Genomic DNA, 24,777 nt, shown 5'->3' on the forward strand with positions numbered 1-24,777 from the left:
TCCACCCTCTCGCTGATGCTGTAAGCCGTGGGGAGGACTTGGGTGTTCCGGTTCTCCAGCCGCACATCCTGAACACTGTCTCCGCTTTGTTGGGCTTTGCCGCTAGTTGTGAAGCCCTCACACGTTGCTATTCTCTGGCATTAGGGACCGAGAAAGAGACGGAAAACGACTTATCAGGCCTCGGCAACTGACTTTCGCCGTTACACCAATGCGTATTGCCTCAACTGCGCAAGCGCCGCAGCCCGCAGCGGACCGGGGCTGCGTGGGGAAGGTGGGGGGCGAGGGGCAGATCCTATGACTGCACTTCCGGCGCGGGGCCGGGCCGACTTCCAGAGTCAGAGCCGGGACAGCAGCAATGGCGATTTTCAGTGTGTATGTGGTGAACAAAGCAGGCGGCCTGATTTACCAACTGGACAGCTACGCGCCACGGGCCGAGGCTGAAAAAACTTTCAGTTACCCGCTTGATCTGCTGCTCAAGCTACATGACGAACGTGTGCTGGTTGCCTTCGGCCAACGCGACGGAATCCGGGGTGGGCTAGGCTCGGGCCCGGGGGGGCGGGCCCGGTACTGCGGAAGTAGGCTGGTTTCTCGTGGGAGGGGGGCGAGGGAGCGGGGCCAGGTCCCTAGTTTCGGCAGAGGAATCCGCTGGATGGGGACTTCGTTGACCCTTGCCTCACCTCTTCAGTGGGGCACGCAGTGCTGGCCATCAATGGCATGGACGTGAACGGCAAATACACGGCTGATGGGAAAGAGGTGCTGGAGTACCTGGCCAACCCTTCTAACTACCCGGTGTCCATTCGGTTCGGCCGACCCCGCCTTACCTCCAATGAGAAGCTCATGCTGGCCTCTATGTTCCACTCGTAAGTTCCCCAACGCTGCCTGTATTCCTGCACTTGGCTCTTAAGCTGGCCGGGTGAGTGTGGTTCTGGGGGCAGTCTCCTGAGCGTCAATGCTTACCTTTCTCTGCCTCCTTTCAAATCGTCAGTTTTTGTGTTAAGAAAAGAAAAAACTCATTCAGTATGAATAGGTTTTAGGTAATACTGGTAGTGGTGTGATCTTGCTTAAGTCAGCTTCTCGTCTCTTATCCTTAGTTTCTTCATCTTTATAGTAATGTAATTGAACTAAATGAACTTTTAACATTTTTTTCTGCTTTGAGCTGTGGAATAAGATGTGCTGGGTATGCATAGCCTCAAGGTAAGGAACCATGGCACATATTCCCAGTGTTAATTTTACCTAACGTCTTCAATGTAAAATGTTTTATATCAAAGTGTGGATGTACAGTAAGTCCTCACTTAACCTCCTCCATAGGTTCTGCGACAAAATGAAAGGAAGTACAGTTGGTACTTACAAGATGGACTAGGGATGTGACTCCCACACGTAACTTTTGACTCTCCCAAAACAACTAGTCATCCCTTGGTATCTGCAGGGAATTGATTCCAGGATCCCTGCAGATACCAACACCTGTGGATGCTCAAGTCCCTTTTATAAAATGACGTAGAACAATGCATACATTCGGCCCTCCATATCTACCAAGCCGCAGTCGAGGGTCAAAAATACTGTATTTGATCCAGGGTTGGTTGAATCTTCGGATGCAAAACCCAGGGATAGAGAGGGCTGACTGTATATTTATTGGAAAAAAATTTCATATAAGTGGACCTGTGCAGTTCCAACCCATGTTCAAGTGTCAGCTGTGTAACAACCAATTTTACCATAGGCTAACTGATATGAACAAGAGTTCCTATGGCAGCTCATCAATGTTAAAATAAGACGATGTTAATCGAGGACCTGCTGTAAAATCCATGCCGAATTCAAATGAATTTTAAAGAAATTTTGATACTGCTTCTAGGCAGTTCCCACGGTCTCTTCTGACTGACTCAGGCCATAATGTCAACTCAGCAGATAGGACCACTTCAGTGGAAAAGTGTGGGAAGCACTCCGTCCTTACAGCAGAGGGGTGCATTCCCAGCTTTGCCTCCTTTGCAAATAGGCTGTTCGCAATCGGCTCCCAGCTGTCTCCTGAACAGGGCAGCTCAGGCATTGAGATGCTGGAGACAGACACATTCAAACTACACTGCTTCCAGACACTGACAGGTATGAGTCTCCAGATAGGCCAAAGGGATGCAGTGGGGCAGGTTGGGGGAAGGGATTGATTAACCAAAGACAGCTTTGGTAAGCAGTGAGGGGTGGGGGTAGCTTTTCCTGGGACAATTGCACAGACATACCTATTTGTTTTGTGAATCCAAAGCCAATATTTAACCTGACGCTGATTTTATCCACATCACCCAGTATGCTCAGCCCTAGTTATCCTGTGCGCAAATACAACTCACCTTAGTGTTGTCTCATGTTGCACACATTTTGGAAGGTGTGTTGTTCCAAAATGAAATTTGAATGCTAAATGGAAATGACCTTTGAATCACGAGTGTCATCTCTTCACTCCTTTAATACAGATAATTGAAAATTGCCGGAGTTTGTCCCCTCCCTGGCACTTTCTGCTGAGGGACACCAAAACCAGAAGTGACAGAGCTAGAACTCAAAGCCTGGTCTCAATCAGCTGGGTGATGTGATAAAGTCACTTCAATTCTCTGGTCTCACCTATAGATGTAAAATCTTGCCTTTCCTGCTTTGTGGAGCAATAAGGACAAAATAATAATGGGATTATGAAAGTGCTTTGCAAAACTGAAAGTGCGGTACAAACGCGGGATGGCGTTATTTGCTGCATTCTCTACCCTTTGGTAACCATTCCTGGCCCCTCTCCAGGGATCAAGTTTGTGGTGCTGGCAGACCCTAGGCAAGCTGGAATAGATTCTCTTCTCCGAAAGATTTATGAGATTTATTCAGACTTTGCCCTCAAGAATCCATTCTACTCCCTGGAAATGCCCATCAGGTAGGTAGGTGGTCTCACTCCCCAGATCAAAGCCTCCTTGCCCCTCCCTGTGTGCTCTTCCCCAAAGTCATTTTGAAGTGTAATAGAGTTATTTTTAAGTAAAAGTGAGTAGCCTTTTACTTCTTATTTTAAGAAACCAGAGACTTCTTGGTGTTTATATCCTTCAAGCAGGCTCTGCCTCTGTACCCAAAGTGGGGAGAGAGCCTCACTTTGTCCTTATTTGTGCCTCCTGGACCTGGCACAGGTGTGAGCTGTTTGACCAGAACCTGAAGTTAGCCCTGGAGGTGGCGGAGAAGGCTGGGACTTTTGGACCTGGGTCATAGGCTGAGCCTGCAATGGACACCCCTCCCCACAAATTCTGAGAGATCCTGCAGCAGAGGTCCTGCTGTTTCCACTCCAGTGGAGAGCCCAGAAGCCTTGTTAGTGCACTTGAGAATGGGAGGATGTTGAGCCTGATGACGTGTACTGATCCCCAAGCCTTAAGACCATGCTTTCTTCCCTCCTGTATCTATCATGGTCCTACTTCCCAACTCAGTAGTTTTATTTATGGAGGAGGTAGGCCCATAAATGTGCTGTAATAAACATTCCTTTGATCTCAGTGTTTGCTGTCCTAATTGGTGGTTTTAGGGGAAAGGCCCAGGAGTGGAGATAGGAATGATAAGGGAATTCTGGGAAGATGAGATATTCTGGTAGAGAACAAATGTATTCGTGAAATGAACATGGGACCTTGAATCAGGAGCCTTGAGTCTAGTTCAGAATTGCTACTGATTTCCTAGGGTGGTAGTGGTGGTGACGATGACAATGGACCATTTATCAAGTGTTTACAGCCAGGCTTTACTGCTTTATCTCAATCCTCATCCAAACCTCAGGGGGTACATTCTGTTACAGATGAGATTTAGCAAGGTAATTCTGTGCCTCCAAATCTCAAAGCTAATCACGGTCTGAGTTTGAACCCAGGCTTTTTGACTACATTTTTAGCCACTGTTATACTGCCTCACTCCATCAAGTTACTTCATCTGCCTAAAATCCAAAAACTTCATCACTGAAATTATGAAAGTGCTTTGCAAAATTGAAACACAGGATGCAACTGCAAACACAGGATGACATTATTTGCTGCATTCTCTATCCTTTGGTAACCATTCCTGGCCCCTCTCCAGGAATTCATCTTTGAATTATACAGTGTTAAGTTGAAGGCAGAGGAGACAGTGAACTTAAAGGAGTCCACATCAGCTTCGCGTTCCAGGGAAATGAAGTCTCTCCCTTTGGGGGTGGAAAGCGGGCACAGAGAAAGTATTTTCCAAAGAAAGCTGTTTCCGCCTGATACTACCCCTTTCGAAAAAAATGACTCACTGACAGATTTGAGTATCAAATCTAGTTTTAATCTTCTATAACAAGTCTTCCCACCCTCCCACCCATACCCCCCTATTGTACCCAGGGTTATTATGATAAGAGTGTTCCTCTCTACACTTGGAGCCTGAGTTATTGGCAGTAGCAGTTTCCCCCTGCGGAAAGGCCTTAGGACAGAAGGCCGGAGCCATTGGTGCCCTGCAGCTGCAGGAGGAGCCTCATGTCAGGTGGGGAGGTGTGGAAGGGGGTAGGGCAGGGCCCAGGAGAGAAGAAGGGTATAGGAGACTCCTTGACTGCAGGGGTTTCCTGCGTGTAGGCAGAAAATAGGAGCTAATGGAGTCTAAGGACAAAGATTGTCTTTTAAATAGAGCATAGAATGGGGAGCTGGGACCTCATTAGCCACTAATAAATTCTGCACCACCTGGGCTAGGGAAAAGGAACAGAAAAGGGAAGTCACAGGTTCAGTGCTAGCCAGCTTAGCCCCCTCCGTCTTCCCACCCCATGCAGGTGAAAGGTCACAGGTGAGAGAAGATGCTCTGGAACCTGCACTTTTCTTCACTCAGCCTTCTTGGGCACTCGGCCCATCTTGGTGCGGATGTTTCGTAGGAGGAAGAAGGCAGCTGTACTGGCTGCACAGATCACTTCAGCCACCCAGAAGGCTGTGCTCCAGCTGTAGTGCTTCGCGATGGTGCTGAAGGGCAACCCAGCCAGAAAGCCGCCCACTGCCAGGGAGAAGGGGAAGAGCCCAAGTCATTTGTGAAGCTAGAGCCAGTGGGGCCTTCCCCAGCCTCTACCTGTTCTATGCGGAGGCTAGGTAGAGACTCTAGAGGGTACCACTTACCATTGGCCATGAGTCCCACAATGGCATGGGAAGTGCCACACAAGTTGGGAGGGGCACTCTCGTTGGCTATAACTCCGAACAAGGCAATGGGACCATAACAGGAGAAACCAAACACAGCTCCCAACAACAGGATCCAGAGCTGCAAGAGCAGTGCACGATAGTATTTAGAGTCTGAGAAAGCCTACCTACCTAAACCTGCCAGAAAGAGGAATGCTTGGTCCCCAGGAACCAATACTGGTAAGGAGACAGTGACCTCCCTCACCCCACTTCCCAATACAATTCATAGTGCATAGCTGGAGGAGTGGGTGCCACACTGAGCCAACCCAGGTGCCTGTGTGGGTAGGTGAAGACGGTACAGAAACTATCCCTCCAAGTTAGATGCTGTCTCTTCTCAGAATGTATGCAAGCTCAATTAGAAAGGGCCAAGGCAGAGTGGGTAGGACAAAGGTGAGAGAAACCAGAGATAAAGATAAGGCACCTCATGTTCCTTAAAGCCTGTGAGCTCAGCGAGAGGGTGAAGAGCTGGAGTCCAGAAAGTAAAATCCTAAAGGACCATAGGGAAGAGAAGAAAACCAGGCCCAAAGTTGAGGGTCACCAAAGTACAAAAGAGTAACTGAGGTTACAAACAACTGAAATCTGAGAGGCAAAGAAAGTTCTGGGCCAGACTGGAACCAGGGAGGAGACTGAGTCAGTGACCCTTGCTTTCTCATCCTTATGCCTTCCCTAGGCCGGGCCCTCCTTATTTACCTTGGGGGAGTCACTGGTCACAGTTACTCGGAAGAGGTACATTGACACTGTCATACCAGCCATCATGAACAGCAACAGGCCGTGGCGAGGGTTCCCATAGATGGACAGCCCTGCCTGTGGAGATAGTCCCAGCAACGTCAGGCCCTAAGAGCAGCAGAGAACCCCCACCCATGGACTCTGACACAGCAGGCCTCTGTCGACAGGTCTTTGGCAATCCCACCAGTTCTTGGCCCGGGGAAGCTCTGGGAGGCCCTGGGACCTGCTCATTACGTTCTGAGGCCAAACTCCACAATATCCCTTCCTCCACTTGGGGCAGGCTTGAGACATGTGCTGGCAAGCTGCACTCAGTCCCTTCCTAGCCCCCGTTTCCCTGAGGCTGTGAAGAAGCCCACTGCTAGGCTGAGAGAAGTTCTGGCTCTCCTTGACATCAATTAAAACCTTTTCCCCAAGAGCCTTATCTCTATATCCCTAGCAAAGAAGAGTAGCCTGGACTCATTCCCACCTTACCCAGCCTAAACAAGCATATGCCAACCTGCCTGTGCCCTAGGACTCCCACCTCTCTGGTCATGCTGGGAAGATTTAAAGAGATCCTCCTCCGTCCTGTCCCCTCTGCCCACTCACCTTTGCCATGGCCCGGTCTGACAGGTAGCCAGCTGCGATACTGCCTACAAGGCCCCCAACCTCCAGGGCACTCATGTAGGAGCTACCTGCAGTGGGAGTTGTGGTGGGAAGAGGGAAAGGAAGGGTGTTACACAGTGGGGTTATCCCAGATTGGCTTAAACCCAGAGAGGTAAAGGGTCCCCAAGGGTGACTGGCCATAGCTGCCTGAGTAGTGCCCAGCCTTAGGGACAAAAGGGGATAAAGAGAAGCCGAGCCTGAATTTCCTATCCGCTGTGTTGGTTCCTGCTCCCTATGCCCACCACTATCCCAACACTCATCTTACCCACGAGGGCTGACTGTCCTTTCTCCTGGATAAGGAAGAACTGGCCCCAGTCAGTACAGCAGGTCTTTACTCCAAACACCACAAGGTAGCCAGTGGAGAGTACCCACAGGTAGGGGGACAGCAGCAGCTCCTGTAAGGTACTCTCCTCCTCCAGGGAGCCTAGGGTAAGAGGAGGCCGTGCCTCAGGCTCTGCTTCTGCTGCCCTTGCGCCACTGGGCCCCACCACTCATTAACCAGCCACAGGAGCAGAGTCCATCACATAGCCAGGGATCAGCAGGAAAATACCCGCTCACCCACTGCTCTGCCCTCTCCCCTCCACTGCAAGACTCAAGAAATGAAAGACACTGAGGACCAGTGCAGATGGAGGAAGGCACCCAAGCCACTTAAGCTTAATGCTGTCCAGGACAGGGAAGTCTGGCTCTGTTGTGAGGAAAGACTAGGATATAATATGAATCATGGCATTTGTTGGCTCTGCCATTTGTCTGGTACTTAACTGCCTCTTGGGATGCAGTTTTACCTACTTCCCACCCACTCTTCGTTACCATCCATCCCCCTACATCCATTGGCTAGCACAGGGCCAGGCATACATCAGTCCTTAAACTCTGCCAAATGAATGATGAAAGCTGCCAAGTGGTCAGCTTGGGTGGGTGCTCACCCTTCTTGCCCCTGGAGGGGGTGGGGTCCAGGTTCCGGAGTCCAACATCAGCAGGTTCATTGTGGATGAGCAGCAGACAGAGGAAGGAGACAACCACACATAGTGCCCCAGACAGGGCCAGCGTGCTGCGCCAGCTATAACTCTGTGCGAGGATGGTTGCCAGGATAGGGCCCAGCCCTCCAGCCAGGTTCATGCTGGTTGACAGGATGGCCCACCAAGTGCCAAACTGAGATGGCTCAAACCACTGTGGGGCAGAGGGGGACAGAGTAGGTGCCCAGCCTACAGTCCATGTTGAAGGAGAGATCAAGTGGGGCAGACCCAGAAGCTCACATTACAGGGGAAGGAGAGGGTGCTTCTACTTGGCAGGGCCATTTCCCTCATTTGCCACCTGATCTCACCATGTTCAGGCTCCTAAAATATCTTGACAAGCAATAGGAGCTGGACTGGAACTCCTGAGGAACCTGCTCTGGGTGGGGGTGGAGGTGCCACTGCTCCCACATGCTCTTCAGGTATCCTGTAGGCCAGGGGTGTCCAAACTGCGGCCCGCGGGCCAACTGCGGCCCATGATCCATTGTTAATTGGCCCGCAGCAAATTCCAAAAATATATTTAGTTTACTTAAATAAACCAGGTGAGGCAATACGTACTTCACCTCGAGTGAGTGGCCCGGCTGTCGGTGTATTTTACCACATATGGCCCTTGGTGAAAAACGTTGAAAAATGTTTGGACACCCCTGCTCTAGGCGAAACTAAACAGGTTTCTTGGGAGTAGACACTCACCTTCCGCAGGACCTTCCCACATGGGGGCCATCCCAGACCCTGTGCAAGGCCATTCAGGAACCAGAGAGCAGTGAAGACAGGCACTGTGAAGCTCCAGGAAAAGACTATGTTGACCAGGCCAACCAGGAGCAGCCCAGAAGAGAAGAGCCAGCGAGCGCTCATCTGGTCAGACAGCACCCCACTCACAAACTTGCTGATGGCATAGGCTGCTGACTGGCTGCTGGTGATGAGCCCTGCAGGGAAAAGGAGCAGGGAAGAGGACACCTGGGGGGTTAGAGGCCAGAGCAAAAGCACAGAAGGGGTTAAGGAAGCATGGTGTCAGGTGGGTAGAGGTGCCCAACAAGGTGAGACAACTTCCAACAGGAATAGGAGGAGACTGTGCTGGAATCCAGACACTTGTTCACGGAGCCCTGCTGCTCTTCTTGCCTCACCATCAGCATTAGCCCCCGGCTGACCCATGACTTTTCAGCCTCTTGGAGAGTTCCACCTACAGCTGTCAGGGGGCAGGAAGGAGGCAGGACAGGGCAGCTCCCCTCCCTGGGATTTGCATATGCCTGATTCCTCCCTCACCATGGATGCCAACCCAGGGCCTCTGGCAGTTCTGTTGCCCCACCTTTGAACATGGGGCAAAGGGCTTAGAATTGGAGGCAGGGACCCTACTCCTCCTGAAAGGTAACCTGCTGGGCCACATGAAATCATTGTGCCAACTCCTCAGCTCCCGATGCTCACAGTGTTAGTGGCCAGCATGCACCCACACAGATGTGTGTATTCAGAACTCTAAACATACTCAGCATAAACAGTGTGCTGGGGGCACATGTGGATCACAGACACATCAGATAAGCAGTCCTCCTGACACACGTGGATCATACTCAGGATCCTTCACCCACATCCGTACACGGATCTCAGGGCCTCTTCATCTGGGACATGGAAACTGTGCCCTAGCCTTTGCTGTGCAAACATTCCACACACAATACATGCCGGTGCACAGCACGCTGTCACAAACACTCGTCCCGCTGGTCCTGTGCCCCCACCCTGCTCTCCCGGGCTCACCCAAGTCATCCTTGTCCAGAGGGACCTCCTCCACCAGCGAGGGCATGACAAAGGAGAAGGTCTTGCGGTTGAAGTAGTACAGGCTGTAGCCTCCGAACATGGCCGAGAAGATCACAATGCGATAATAGCCGTAGCCTCGGGCTGCCATGGTGGGAGCCAGCAGGCCCTACTGGCTAGGACACGGAGCCTCTGACCACAGCTCCTGCTTGTGGTCAGATCTCAGTGCCCAGATCTGCTGAGTTAGGCTTTTTCTGCTCCCTCCTCCACCCAGCCTCCCAGGCTCCCTTTATAGCCCCCTTCTGGACAATCATTAAGCCTGGGGAGGTTCCTGAACCTAGTGTCCTGAGGAAGACAAGAAAACAAATTATTGACAGCCAAGCTGTGGGGGCTCAGAGGGGGTCCCAGAGGTAGGCAGTGCCTGTGAGCCAGGCCAGCACCCTGTGTCCCCACGATTTCTGCCTTTCCCTGCTCTTCCTTGTTCACCTGTGAAATCAGCTGTGATTAAAAGCTCAACCTAATTACTTTTGTCTGCTTGAGCCCAGGGGACGCAGGGGTGGGATGGGTACAGTAGACCTTTCTATCCCTGTTCCCTCCGTCACTACCTTCTCATTTATTCAACAAAGGTTTATTGAGGGTTTTACTGGTTACCAGGCACTGCACCAAGTGCTGGGTTAGTTTCTAAACACATACATTCAGTCGGACACATACTCCCAACAACCCCACTTCCAAGTCTTCTAGAGCTGACCTCAAGCCCTGTAACTTCCTGTAACTTTTTATTGATAACTGCCGAGTTGTAAGCCAGCAGGAACTTCCCAATTCAGTGTAACATCTAAAACCCTACTAGGGGGCTGGGGTTGTATTGTAGTAGGGTCACTGAGCTGCCTCTGGTCCCTTTACTCTGCGATATTAGTGCGGGCTTCCGTCTGGCTGGCTGGGGGCTGCAGGGCGGGGGAATAGACTGCCTGTGAGCGGGAAAACGCACCCATAGACTTCAGGGGGCAGTGCCGAACCGCCCAGCTTCCCAGGGTCCGGGCAGCATGCCCCCCGGCTTTTCCGCTCGGCTGGGAAAGCAACTGGAGCAGAAGACAGGCGCAAGCCGAGCAGAAGATCGACCACACGTAGTCTCCCGGAGGCACCGCTTCAGGCGCTGAGTGGCTCAGCCCGACAGGGTGGAGGCAGGCGGCAAGAATGGGTAGGAAGGAGAGAGGCGGCGGGCTGTCGGCATCTGCCCAGCTCCGTGTCCTCGAGCTACCCAGGACACCAGAGTCCGCGCTGGGAATGAATCCTGGCCCGGGTGCAGGAGCTGAAGAAGTGCGGAGACACACAACTAATGCGACATAAAGGAGCAGGCGTGTGTGCTGGTCACTGGCAGTGCCTCGGCAGCCCCCAGACCCAAGAATTGCTCCCCCACCCCGGAAGGGGCAGCCGCAGGAATAGATCCGGGTTGTATCGAAAGTTGGGGCAACCTTTATTGGGGATCCAGCAAAGGAGCCCCAGGATCTGAGAATCCGCCCCCAGTCCCACTCTCAGGAGACGCCTCCCCCTACCTGAACAGAAGCGGGGGCCGCAATAGGATTGGGCGGGGCCGGAGGGCGCATGCGCAGTGGGTTGGGCGGGGCCTCCGCCTGAGTTTCCGCGTCTCCGAGAGCCGAGTCCACCCCCTAAGAATTTAGACTTACCGAGCGGATCACACTGCTCCTGGGGCGAAGACAGCGCCCCTTAGGGTCTGGACTCGTGTGTTTCCCATCTTCAAAAAATTTTTAGTGACTGCTTCTCCCTACCAATCACTGTCCCCGAGTTTTTACAGTCTGGGAAAGGTCTAGTAAGAGAACACAGTATTTTCTGTAAGAAATTAATGTAGTTCTCAATAAGCACAATTTGAACATTTAACCTGTGGTTAGACTGTTTGGGACAGAGGTAAAACAAAATAAACGTTTAAAGCACCTGGCCCGGAGTAAACCTTAAATTCTAATCCCAGACCCACTGCATTATAAGAGTGTGACCTTGGGTAATCTCCATGAGCTCCCGTTTCTTACCAGACTCATAGGTTCGTTGTCGGGATTCAATGCAAGATTTAGATGAGCGTTCAGAAAATTTAGATTAATCACTTTCACAGAACCGCAAAAGAATTGCTGAAAACATTTTAAGTGCTCCAAAGTTGAGAGCGAAGATCTTTTAGACTGGGTAGGTGGTCAGGGAAGGGAAGAGATGAAGGTGAGATAAAATGGGACAATTTGTGGCTGAACTTCACAATTCAACATGTATCTTCTGAGCCAGAGCCTACAGTGTATTAGGCACTGCATTTTCACGGCGGTAGGGCGGTAGATCAGAGGACCAGGCGAATGAGTTTCTCTAAAACCAAACCAGACCAAAGAGTTCCTACTTTATCTAATAGACAGCCATGTAACTTTTTCTCTAACTTACATTTAGAGTAAAATATAAAAAACGCACAAATCTTAAGCGTACAGCAAAATGATTTTTTTAACGTGTATATTAATGCCTCTGTAACCAACACCCAGATTAAGTTAACTTTCCAATCATTTTATTTTGGAAATTTTCAAACATATAAAAATGTTGCAAGAATACTCTTCACCTCTGGAATGTTAATATTTTGATATGTTTTCCTAATATCCCTGTATACGCATAAATACACATTATTTGTTGTTGAACCATTTGAAAGTTAGTTGCGGATGTGAAACTTCACCCCTATGTATTTTGGCCTGTATTGCCCTAAAAACAAGGATATTCTTCTACATGACAATATAATTCTCACACTCAAGAAATGTATTTGTTAATATACAGGGTGGCTCAGGCAGTTGCAGCTCCATGATCCTAACGCCCAAAGGTGCCGGTTTGATTCCCACGTGGGCCAGTGGGCTCTCAACCACAAGGTTGCCGGTTCGACTCCCGCAAGGAATGGTGGGCTGCGCCCCCTGCAACTAGCAATGGCAACTGGACCTGGAGCTGAGCTGCGCCCTCCACAACTAAGACTGAAAGGACAACAACTTGACTTGGAAAAAAGTCCTGAACACACTCTTCCCCAATAAAGTCCTATTCCCTTTCCCCAATAAAATCTTTAAAAAATAAAAAAATAAAACAGTTCCTACTTCAAGGTGCTCACAGATTAGTAGGAGTCAACTCATGTTGAAATAATAATGGATTTAAAATATATATATATATACAGTTCATATTTAAATGTCTCCAATTTTTCAAAAGATGTCTTTTAGAGCTTTTTTAAAATCTAGAATCCAATCAAGGATTATACATTGCATAAAGTTATCATAATTCTTTACTCTCTTATAATCCCATTTTAAGATCTTTCATGAGGCATTCTGGAGTGGCGCTGCTTGGGCTGGTGTGGCCAATTGCAGGATGAGGAGAATGGGGAGTGGTTTAGTATTTCTGATAGGGGTCCCTGAGAGGATGAGTGCTGCCAAGGGGTCTCATCCACACAGGGGTGAAGTGTTCAGCTTCCTAGATAACAATCTTGGATCTAGCAATTGGGAGGCAGTGGATTTAGGGGAAGAAGACAAGAAAATTAATGAAGAACTAGAGTCTCAATATCAGCAAAGTATGGGTAGTAAATTGTCAGGAAGATATTCATGACATTATAGACCTGGCTTCAATGAGGTAGAAGATCATGATGGAGAAGGTGATGTGCTGGGAGAAGGAGAAGGAGGAAGAGGAGGAGGAGGAGGAGGAAGAAGAGGAGGAGGAGGAGGAGGAGAAGGAGAAGAAGAAGAAAAAGATTCACTTGATCTTGAAAGTCCAGATGACTCTGAAAGTGAGTTACAGACAGCGAAAGAAGAATCTGCTGAAGAACTCCAAGCTACTGAGCACCCTGATGAAGTGGTAGATCCCCCTCACACACACACACACACACACACACAAAAGATGCCAAAAGCAACTATAAAATGATGTTTGTTAAATCCAGTGGTTCATGACTCCCACTTACTTAGTCTTTGTACTAAAAGCAAGCCTTATTGTTATAATGCACTGTGGAGGACTGCTCATAGAGCACAGATTTTTGTATTATAACTGTTTAAAAGGCCGCTTTAAATAATTTCAAAGAATGTTTGCTTTCAGATGCCATGGGTTACACTTTTATGGGTATGACTATAACCAGTTTTATAAAGAGTAAGAGTTGTATAAAATAAGAAATAAACACGATATTCAGTTTCCTTTCGTATTGGCATTATCAAATCTCTGATATCATATTTTCACCCCTTCAAATACAGTTATGGAGGAGACACTATTTTTTGTTTGTGGTAGCTGCTTCATCTTTTTTTGTTCCTTTATATTTTTCTCTTATAAATTTATCTGATACTGTGATGTGTTCATGAAAAGTATTGTTTTATTATACTTTGTTACAGTAGTGCTATTCATCGTGGATATTTCTACTGCCAACAATCTAAATTAGTGTTGGCATAAGATTAGGTACTTAGTTTACATTTACTAATTCAGCTCTACTCTTTGGACCGAAGCAACATGGGATGAAATACTTTCACATCTGTTAGAATGGAGTTACAACTGTCATACATTTGAAATATTATGATCCCTAGCAGTCTTTATATAATTTGAATTACATCGTACGCTAGATTTTTTAAATAAAATTTAGCCAGTTTTTACAGAAGAAATTATTTCTCTGATCATTTGGTTCTATCTATGTAAAACTAGATTTTTTAACAAAGGTAATATGTGATTAAAGTTGATTTTCTTCCTAAGCCCTAAATAAAGAGAAAGCAGTTTCACATGTAAAAAAGAAAAAGAAGAGAAAAAAATATTTCATGACTTTCATATCTTTCAAGAGTCTAGCTCAGTTGTTTTGCAGAATGTCCTTCAATATGGACTTGTTAGATACTTTTTGCAATAGGGATCACGTTAAACAATTGTGGCAATAGTACTGTATAGATGATGGTGTGTCCTTCTCAGTGTACCACATCAGGAGGCATGTCATTTAATAATTTGGTCATTTAATTAAAATGGTATCCACTTGATTTCAATAGTATAAAGGTACCTCTTTGTACTTAGCAATCTATGGGACCATACTTTGATACTGTGGAAATATCCTGTTCCAACAATCTTTCACCCAATGGTTTTAGCATCCATCGATAATTCTTGCCTGAATCATTTATTAACATGGTGGTTGCAAATGAGGATTTTCTCATTCTATTATTCCTTCTGTATTTATGAGTTTGTATTCTGTAAAGAGCTTGTCCCCCTTACCCTCCCCACTTTAAAAAGATTCGTATCATTGTATTTGATGTATGATAATCTGTGCCTACTATTATCTATATTAATGCTCAAATTGTCACACATTTGTCCAGTGGGAGCCCCATATATGTTTAACTTTTAAATTATTTCTACTGTTCAAGCTATACGTTATCATTAGCATAAACTTGGAAAAGACAAAAATGAAGTTTTAAAAGCCAGCAGAAGATTGCCACTTAAAATCGAGCATTTCTGTTTTTATTCTTTTTTGTATACATAGATGTATACGTATATATCTTAGAAGACATAGATACAATTTTTCCCATTGAGTTGAAATTGTCTGTTTATTTGTCAGCCGCCCCAACTACATAAATTCCCCAAATATGGACTACGGCCCCTTTACCACTCTACCCAGCTAGTGTTTGGTACAGAACAAATGTTTTGTAAGTTAGTAGATAAGCAATCAGTCACATCATCCAAACATTTTATTTCTTGATTTTTTTTCTATTATTGCATAAACATATATTACAGAATTAAAGACTTTGACCTGAGAGAAGTAAAACACTCAAAGAGCTGCTTGCTAAGAATTAGTTTGCTATAGAGGAACAACAGATGGAAGGGACAGAGACTGGACAGAATAATGTGAAGTACTAAGAGTTCCTACTAGAGAGAGAACAATGAGTCAGAAATCTTACCTCAGCCAACTGCTGATGCTACTAGCTGACTAGAAGGTCTCAGAGGTCAACCAGAGCTAGAAAGTATGGAGAAGCTTGCTCAGCCACATTTGTAAGGACAGAGACACCTGACAAGAGCCCTGAAAGCAGCACAGAAACAGAGCTTAACAGGGCTTCAGCATCTGCAATATTTACTTAGGTAGCATCTTGGATCTCTTCTCAGCCACAGTTCATGCTAAGTTATTTCCCAGTCTTCTCCCATTTCAGTTCCCTCAAATAAAATATGGATTGTATAACCCACTTCAGCATAGCTATGAGAATGAAATGAGAAAACATTATTTAAAAAGAAGAAGAAGAAGAAAAAGAAGAAGGGGGAGAAGGAGAAGAAGAAGTAAGAGAAGGAGGAGGAGGAGAAGAAGAAGAAGAAAAGGAAAAAAATTGTAAAAGCATCTTATGGTCAGGTCATAGTAGGGACTCAAGTGCTAGTTTTCTCACTCTCTATTTCCCAAGAAATAGAGAAATAGGAAAGGAAATGAGAAGATGACATCCAAAAAAAAGCAAGGCAGACTTTACTAAGGGATAATAAAAACTAATGTGAATAAATGTAAATCATGCTACATGCCTGAAAAAGAAACTATGATTTTGATACTGTCAAAATGTCAATCCTTTCCAAATTCATTTGGAGTTTTAAAGCAATTCCAATCAAAATCTCAATAGGATTTCTTGAAAATTGGACAAAATTTTTTAAAGATAATCTGGAGGGAAAAAAATAAGCATCAGAGTAAGAAACTTGACATAAAAAAACAGAGAGTTTCCACTCCCAAATATTAACAATTCTCAGATTATGTGATTGTGTGGTGTAGAGCATAGCCAGGCATTAAAAGGAACAAGACGTACTAGAAACAGATCCTCGCATATGTGATTTTAACTATAATAAAGAAGACATCCCAAGTCAATGGGGGAAGGTAGATTAATTGATAAATGGTGTAAGATAATTGTTTAGGTATTTAGAAAAAGTCATTTTAGATCTATGTTGCACACCCGCAACAGAATATATCAGATAAAGAGTGCTATCAAAAAAATAAAACCACTAAATTTATCTTTCGGTAAGGAAGTACTTTCCAATCTTAAAAACAACTGAAGAAATCATCAAAGAAAATCACATTAGCTTTGACCACATTAAAACATAATAAGAGGGCCGGCCCAGTGGCTCAGGCGGTTAGAGCTCCATGCTCCTAACTCCGAAAGCTGCCGGTTCGATTCCCACATGGGCCAGTGAGCTCTCAACCACAGGGTTGCCAGTTTGATTCCTCAACTCCAGCAAGGGATGGTGGGCAGCGCCCCCTGCAACTAAAATTGAACATGGCACCTTGAGCTGAGCTGCCGCTGAGCTCCCGGATGGCCCAGTTGGTTGGAATGCGTCCTCTCAACCACAAGGTTGCCGGTTCGACTCCTGCAAGGGATGGTTGGTTGTGCCCCCTGAAACTAGCAATGGCAACTGGACCTGGAACTGAGCTGCACCCTTCACAACTAAGACTGAAAGGACAACAACTTGAAGCTGAATGGCACCTTCCACAACTAACATTGAAAGGACAACAACTTGACTTGGAAAAAAGGCCTGGAAGTACACACTGTTCCCCAATAAAGTCCTGTTTCCCCTCCCCAATAAAATCTTTAAAAAAACAAACAAACACATAATAAGAGAGGATCCAAGATGGCAGAATAGATAAATGCTGTGCTTGCCTCCTCCTGCAATCACATTAAAATTACAACTAAATTATAGAACAATCAACCTGGGGAACATCTTAAGTCTATCTGAACAGAAACTTTATAACTAAAGATATCAAGAATAAGCCACGTCCAGACTATTAGGAGGGGCAGAAACATGCAACGGGCCAGCCCCATACCTCTGTGTGGCAGCAGAGAATTGGATGGGATATCTCTGCCACAGAGGTTCCCCCAGAGAAGCGAGGGTCCCCAGCCCCACACCAGGCTTCCCAGCCCGGAGTACCAGAGCCAGGAAGAGGAGCCCCCCACAACATCTGGCTGTGAAAAACAATGGGGATTTTGACCATCTGGGCGGGACAGAAGCCTGTAGGAAACCCACAATTCCTTTTTAAGGATTCGTCCACAGACTCACTTGCTCACAGGCACTCACTCTGGGCGTGGGTGGAGGGACAGTGACTCGGGGGACATCAGAGACTTATGGGGAGAAGCTAAGTTGTATGGCTGTAGGGCGAGGACTGGAGGGGCAGTCACCATTTTCCCTGTGTGAGGTTATTCTCCCATGCAGCTGGCAGGCTGACACCATCTTTCCTATGTTAAGCTCTCCCTCCACACCCATGGCCAAGTCTGAATCTGCACTGGTGTGGTGAGCTCCACTCCCTCCACCCACATGACTGCCTTGGACCCCCACCTCACCCAACGCTGGAGACACTTTCTCAGCCTGCAGCCAGCCCCACCCATATTGCACTCTGTCTTTGACAACTCTTGGGAGTCTGCAGGTCCCATGTGGGTGGTGGCTGGCCTCTGAGACTTTTGCTGAGTAGCTCTAGGCTCAGCACTGACACCAAACCAGAATCTACATTAAACTGGTGAACACAACTTGTCCCACCATGGTGACTCCCTGAGACCCCACCTCATCCAACTCGTGTACCACAGAAGGCTTTATCTGTGGCTGAACCTTACAGGACCTGGCATGTGGCAGCAGGACCTGGGGTGTCTGGCTTTTTGTGAAGCTGCCCCAGGCTTGGTACTGGTGGCAGCCACCCTCTGTTCACAGCATGGCCTCTCCCATGCACCTCCACACTTAACACAGGAGTGACCAAAGACGAATTGCTTTGTAGCTTTTACCCGGTAGTCCCTGTGTTGTCATAGGCAGTGGGAGACATGGGCCTGCACTGGAACGACTCCCAAGAGGCCCCATAACCAACATACTTGGAGGTTGGCTTCAGAGCACAGCAGAGTACCACCCAATTAGCCCACAAGTAGCACACCCAAAGGGCAGTCTCAGCAGCCCCCAGAGTCTGCTAGGGCAAATCTCACTCTGCGGGGCAAGACCCCCCACCCCACAACAGCCCATAAGCTGTGGATGTGGCCAAACCTCACAGCCAGTCAGCCTGAGGGTCAATCCCACCGACTGATGTGCCAATAGCAATCAAGGCTCAACAGTAATAGGAGGTCATACACAACATACACAAGGGACACTTGGCACAGGTGACCAGGGAGACTGTGCCACTGGGACACAAAGGGCACCTACTGCATAAGGCCACTTAACCAAGACTGGGAGACATAGCAGATCTACCTAACACATAGAAACAAACACAGAGAGGTGGTCAAAATGAAAAAACAAAGAAATATATTCCAAATGAAAGAACAAGCGAAAACTTCAGAAAAAGAACTAAACGAAATGGAGGCAAGCAACCTATCAGATACAGAGTTCAAAGCAATGGATATAGAGATGCTCAAGGAACTTAATGAGAACTTCAACAAAGGGGTAGCAAGCATAAAAAAGGACATAGAAACCATAAAAAATAACCAGTCAGATGTGAAGAACACAATAACTGAAATGAAGAATACACTAGACGGAATCACCAGCAGATTAGATGAAACAGAGGCTCGAATGAGAGGTTTGGAACACAAGCAGTAAACACCCAATCGGAACAAATGAGGTTAGTTTAAGAGACCTCTGGGACAACATCAAGAGTAACAATATTCACATCATAGGGCAACCAGAAGGAGAAGAGAAAAAGTAAGGGATTGAGAACCTATATGGAGAAATAATGACTGAAAATTTTCCTAACCCGGTGAAGGAGATAGACACACAAGCTCAGGTAGTACAGAGAGTTCCAAACAGGATGAACCCTAACAGGCCCAAACCAAGACACATTATAATTAAAATGGCAAAGGTTAAAGACAAAGAGAGAATCCTAAAAGCAAAAACAGAAAGGCAGCTAGTTACTTACAAGGGAGCTCCCATAAGATTGTCAGCTGATTTTTCAACAGAAACTTTGCAGGCCAGAAGGGACTGGCATGAAACATTCAAAGTGATGAAAAGCAAAAACCTACAACCACAATTACTCTTCCAAACAAGGATATCATTTAAAATTGAAGGACAAATAAAGACCTTCCTGGACAAGAAAAAGCTAAAGGAGCTCATCACCACCAAACCAGTATTACAAGGAAAGTTGAGGGACTTCTTTGACAAGAAAAAAAATTTTTTTACACACACAGATTCATATATATAGACTCATATATATAGATTCATATATATATGAATAATAAAATGGCAATAACTACATATCTATCAACAATTACTTTCAATGTAAATGGATTAAATGTTCCAATCAAAAGACAAGGTGACTGAATGGATAAAAAGAACAAAACCCTTACATATGCTGCCTATAAGAGACTCACTTCAGATTGAAAGACACACACAGACTAAAACTAAAAAGATGGAAAAAGATATTTCATGAAAATGGAAATGAACAACAACACCAACAACAACAAAAAAACACACCAAACTAGGGTAGCAATATTTATACCAGACAAAATAGACTTAAAAAAGAAAAGATTATAGTAAGAAACAATGAAGGACCCAGTAAGCCCACTTCTGGATATTTATCTGAAGAAACACAAAACGCTACTTCAAGGGGACATGTGTATTCATATGTTCGTTGTTTACAATGGCCAAGATGTGGAGGCAGCTTGGGTGTCCATCGATGGATGAATGGATAAAGAGTAGGTAGTACATAATAAAATGGAATATTGCTCAGCCATGGAAAGGAATGGGTTCTTGCCATCTATGGCAACATGGATGGATCTGGAAGGTATTGTGCTGAGTGGAGTATGTCAGACAGAGAAAGACAGATGCAATGTGATTTTGCTTATTTGTGGAGTCTAAAAAACAAAAATTAAAAAAAAAAAAGACAGAAACGAAGTCATAGATATAGAGAACATTTTGATGGTTGCCAGATGGAAGGGCAGTTGAAGGGGTGGGTGAAAAAGGGAAAGGGATTAAGAAATATAAATTGGTTGTTACAAAGTAGTTATGGGGATGTGGGGTATAGCATAAGGAATATAGTCAATAATATTGTAATAACTACGTATGGTACTAGATTTATCTGGGTGATAGATGGGAGAGGGGTTGGGGAGCAGGGTGAAAAGGTGAAGAGATTAAGAAGTAAAATTGAGGTCAGCCGGATGGCTCAGTTGGTTAGAGCGCGAGCGCGGTTCAATTCCCACATGGGTTGGTGGACTGCGACCCGTGCAACTAAGACTGAAAACAGCAACTGGACTTGAATTTGAGCTGCGCCCTCCACAACTAGATTGAAGGACAACGACTTGGAGCTGATGGGCCCTGGAGAAATATACTGTTCCCCAATATCTCCCAATAAAATTTTTTTTAAAAAAGTACAAATTGGTAGCTACAAAATAGTCATGGGGAGGTAAATCACAGGGAATATAGTCAATAATATGGTAATAACTCTATATAGTGCCAGGTGGGTACTAGGCTAGTCAGGGGGATCACCTTTTTTTTTAACTTTTATTTATTTTAAGTGTGCTTTTCCAGGACCCACCAAGTCAAGTAGTTGTTTCAATCTAGTTGTGGCGGGAGCAGCTCACAGTGGCCCATGTGAGGATTGAACCAGCAACCTTGTTATTAACAGTACCGTGCTCTAACCAACTGAGCAACTGGCCACTTCGGGGATCACTTCTTAAATTGCATAAATGTCTAACCACTATGCTGTACACCTGAAATTAATGTAAAATAATATTGAATGTCAACTGTAATTGAAAAATTTTAAAGCGGGGGGAGTGACGGGGAGTAAGAGATCCAAATTTGCAGGTATAAAACAAGTCATGGGATATAACATACAGGCATAGGGAATATAGTCAATAATATTGTGGTAGCATGCTATGGTGTCAGATGGTTGTTGGACTTATCATGTTGACCACTTCTTTAGGTATTTAAATGTTGAACTATGGTGTATATCTCAAACTAATATAATACTGTGTGTTAGCTATATTTTAATAAAAATCTTAAAAACAAAATAATAATGAAGATATTCCTGATAAGATATAAGTATCAAAGCCTGCTGGCTCCCAGCATCAACCCAAGCCCAGAGTCAGATGTAGGGGAGAGGGTAGTGGACCTGTCAACTTAACACAGAAACATAGAGAAATTCCTGGAAAATGGATGATGGAGTCCTGGTATGTGTTTGGATTATGGGAGGAGGGTGGTAGAAGGAGAACAGAGTGACAGAGAATCGTGAATTGTGGATAGGAGATAGGGTACGGGAGAGTTTTTAGGTCTGCAAGTGGCTCTCCCTCAGCATTACCTTGGGCAGTTCATTGTTTGTCCTTGTTACTACTTAAGGGCAGAAATCAACAGCCAACTGAATGTCAACAGGTTGGATGTCAGCTTTCAACAAGTACAGGCAGACTGGCTGGATTCTAGTACTCTATCACCTCAAAACCTGAAAGGCAAAATGATTCTAAGTGAGGAAGGAAGTGCCCCAAAAGGGAGTTGTACTACCTTGGGTGATTTTAACATTGGAAAAACCTCTGCTGTACATCTCATATATTCCTCCAGACATAAGCCTGATTCATCAAGAGGGTCACATGCTAGAAGCTGAATACTAGCCATTCCTCATGAGTCCACCAACCAAGGTATAAAATATCCCCAGGGGAATATGAGCTCCAGGAGGGACAGTCTAGACAACTTAGGAAAGAAATTATTACAAGAATAAATTAAACAAATTGAGTGGTCTATAACAGACATGGCAGATTGGTGGACAAAGGAGTTAAAATCAACATAGTCATATTAAATACCCTCAAAAAGATAAAAGAGGATTCATGAAAATATGAGGAAAAACAGGAAGTCATTAAGGATGTTTCGCTTCTAGTAATGTCAGACTAGCTTGTTTCAAACCAATCCTCCTGCCAGTAAGTAACAAAGAGAATTGCTGGTCAAAATATGAATAAGCATCTGAAGGTATCAAAGAGTAACCAAAGCAGTTATCAACAGGCTTTTGCTGTTAGCTATTATATACTAACAAATTGTAACCAAGCTAAGCAAGTGGGCACATTGCGCTCTATGCAACAGAAAGACCAAGTTCCGATGCAATGGTCTTTTGCAGAGAAAAGGATTTAACTGTAAGGCAGCCAGACAAGGAGACAGGAGACAAAGCTCAGATCTGTCTCCTCTTCCCCTGCCCCCCAAGCTAAGGCTTGAGATGAGTTTTAAGAGGTGAGGGTAGAAGAGGTTATACATATTTATAAGTTCTGATTTTGATTGGTTGGAGTCATGCATTCCTAACAGTGTTTGGTTTTCTTTTCAGCTGGGCAACCGTTTCAGGCACCTCTCGCTTCAAAAATGGGTCTGCAATGACCAAGTCTTTGCATCTTGGTTCCGCTGTAGTGTGAATTTCTGTATGGCTGAGCTCTGGAGGCTCTATAGGGAATATCTAATTGCTAACTGCACAGATTCAGGTTGGTTAGACTGGTTTTAGCCGATATAGCCACTTATGGCCAGAGCTGTGGAGGGACCCGGGAACAGCTTCCTGCTGTTTTCTGCATTATACTTTAAACAAACTTGGTTAGTGTCAAGTTTCAAAATCACCCCAAAACTTAACTGCTTAAAACAAGAAGCATTTTTTTTACGTTCTTTAAAAAAAATTTTTTTTATTAGTTTCAGGTGTTCAAAGCAATGTAATAGTTAGACATTTAAACCCCTCATTAAGTGACAACCCACCCCCCAAGCTACTACCCCTCTGACATCTTATATAGCTGTTACAATACCATTGACTATCTTCCCTATGTTGTACTCCACATCCTGTGACTATATATAGCTATATATTTCGATATAGTTGACATTCAATATTATTCTACTTCAGCTTCAGGTGTATAGCACATTGATCAGGCATCTACAGTCTATGACGTGATCCCCCAATAAGTCCAGTGCCCGTCTGGCACCTTACATGATCTTTACAACATTGTTGATTATATTCCCCATACTGTATTAACTACCAATTTGTATTTCTTAATGCCTTCACCTTTTTCCCCCAGTCCACAACCCCATTCCCATCTATCACCCTGACAGATCTAGTACCTATCTGGCACCATACCGAGTTATTACAATATTGTTGACTATGTTCCTTATGCTATAACCTACATCCCCATGACTACTGTATGACAACCAACTTGTACTTCTTAATCCCTTCCCCTTTCACCCCTCCTTAACCCCCCTCCCATCTTAAAGAAGTCCCTCTAAGATTCCTTGTAGTACTGGTTTGGTGGTGATGAACTCCTTCAGCTTTTCCTTGTCTGGGAAGCTCCTTATCTGTCCTTCAATTCTAAATGGCAGCCTTGCTGGGTAGAGCGATCTTGATTGTACGTCGTTGTTTTTCATCATTTGGAATATTTCCTGCCACTCCCTTCTTGCCTGCAACGTTTCTGTTGAGAAATCAGCTGACAGTCTTATGGGGGCTCCCTTGTAGGTAGCTAACTACTTCTCTCTTGCTGCTTTTAAGATTCTCTCTTTGTATTTAATCTTTGGCATTTTAATTGTGATGTGTCTTGGTGTTGGCCTCTTGGGTTTATCTTGTTTGGGACTCCTTGTGCTATCTGGGTTTATATGTCTATTTTCTTCACCAGGTCAGGGAAGTTTTCTGTCATTATGTCTTCAAATAAATTTTCAATTCCTTGCTCTCTCTCTTCTCCTTCTGGTACCCCTACAATGTGAATATTGGTATGCTTGATATTGTCCCAGAAGCCCCTTAAATTCTCCTCAATTTTTTGGATTCTTTTTTCTTTTTGCTGTTCTGGTTGGGTGTTTTCTGCTACCTTATCTTCTACATCACTGGTTGGATCCTCTGCTTCATCTAATCTACTGTTGACTCTCTGGAATATATTCTTCATTTCCGTTATTGTATCCTTTATTTCTGACTGGTTCTTTTTCATAGTTTCCATCTCCATTTTCATGCTTCCTGTCTCTCTGTTGAAGTTCTCCCTGAGATCATTGAACATTTTCATAACCAGTGTTTGGAACTCTGCGTCTGATAGATTTCTTATCTCCATTTTGCTTAGTTCTTTTTCTGAAACTTTGTTCTGTTTTTTTATTTGGGACATGTTTCTTTGTGTCCCCATTTTGGTTGCCTCCCTGTGTTTGTTTCTATGTACTAGGTAGGGCTGCTATGTTTTCTGGTCTTAGTAGAGTGGCCTTATGTAGTAGGTGTGCTGTGGGGTTCAGTGGCACAGTCTTTCTGGTCACCTGAGCCACGCACTCCAGGTATGTCCCTTGTGTTGGTTGTTTGTGCCCTCCTCTCATAGTTGAGCTTTGGCTGATAATTGCACATAAATGGGAGGGTCTGACCCTTGGGCTCACTGGTTGTGAGGACTGGCCTTGACTACCGTGGATGAGTTGTTGTGCAGGGTCTGATCCTACAGAGCAGGATCTGCCTCAGCAGGGCTCTGGTGCCGGCCCAATCTGCCCCTTAGGTGTGTCGTACTTGGAGGTGGCTGGGTGATACTCCAACTCATTTTGAAGCTGGCCACTGGAGGCGTCAGCCCCAGTATCACCTTGGACGGGATCTGCTGTAGGTCAAGTTCAGCCATAGCCTGTGCTCCACCCGGGGCCACCCAGCA

At 45.6% G+C, this 24,777-nt stretch overlaps 2 protein-coding genes and 1 pseudogene across 9 annotated transcripts; 2 read left to right on the forward strand and 1 right to left on the reverse strand.

Moving 5' to 3' along the window:
• The first annotated feature begins 38 nt into the window (after positions 1 to 38).
• On the forward strand, positions 39 to 3,490 carry TRAPPC4 (trafficking protein particle complex subunit 4). Of its 3 annotated transcripts, none has more exons than XM_033118842.1 (5): positions 39 to 530; positions 686 to 860; positions 1,847 to 2,091; positions 2,758 to 2,888; positions 3,129 to 3,482. In XM_033118842.1, the coding sequence occupies exons 1-4, from the start codon at positions 356 to 358 to the stop codon at positions 2,886 to 2,888; spliced, it is 726 nt and encodes a 241-aa protein (XP_032974733.1). In that variant the 5' UTR covers positions 39 to 355; the 3' UTR covers positions 3,129 to 3,482. The 3 variants fall into 3 exon arrangements, with proteins under 3 accessions (XP_032974733.1, XP_032974732.1, XP_032974734.1); XM_033118841.1 differs by having other exon boundaries at positions 44 to 530; positions 2,758 to 2,884; XM_033118843.1 differs by having other exon boundaries at positions 327 to 530; positions 1,988 to 2,091; positions 2,758 to 2,884; positions 3,129 to 3,490.
• Positions 3,491 to 3,699: 209 nt separating this feature from the next.
• On the reverse strand, positions 3,700 to 10,872 carry SLC37A4 (solute carrier family 37 member 4). 6 transcript variants are annotated; one of them, XM_033118835.1, is made up of 11 exons: positions 10,792 to 10,872; positions 10,227 to 10,547; positions 9,245 to 9,413; positions 8,195 to 8,427; positions 7,418 to 7,661; positions 6,763 to 6,921; positions 6,441 to 6,526; positions 5,820 to 5,933; positions 5,551 to 5,616; positions 5,073 to 5,211; positions 3,700 to 4,953 (listed from the first exon to the last, which is right to left on the reverse strand). In XM_033118835.1, exons 3-11 carry the CDS (start codon positions 9,390 to 9,392, stop codon positions 4,787 to 4,789), a joined length of 1,356 nt encoding a protein of 451 aa, XP_032974726.1. In that variant the 5' UTR covers positions 9,393 to 9,413; positions 10,227 to 10,547; positions 10,792 to 10,872; the 3' UTR covers positions 3,700 to 4,786. The 6 variants fall into 6 exon arrangements, with proteins under 6 accessions (XP_032974726.1, XP_032974725.1, XP_032974724.1 ...); XM_033118834.1 differs by having other exon boundaries at positions 9,245 to 9,586; XM_033118833.1 differs by having other exon boundaries at positions 9,245 to 10,547.
• Positions 10,873 to 12,667: 1,795 nt separating this feature from the next.
• Positions 12,668 to 13,188, forward strand: LOC117031272 (small acidic protein-like; annotated as a pseudogene).
• The last annotated feature ends 11,589 nt before the right edge of the window (positions 13,189 to 24,777 follow it).

Source organism: Rhinolophus ferrumequinum, chromosome 11 (genome assembly GCF_004115265.2).
Source record: "Rhinolophus ferrumequinum isolate MPI-CBG mRhiFer1 chromosome 11, mRhiFer1_v1.p, whole genome shotgun sequence".
NCBI lineage: Eukaryota > Metazoa > Chordata > Mammalia > Chiroptera > Rhinolophidae > Rhinolophus > Rhinolophus ferrumequinum.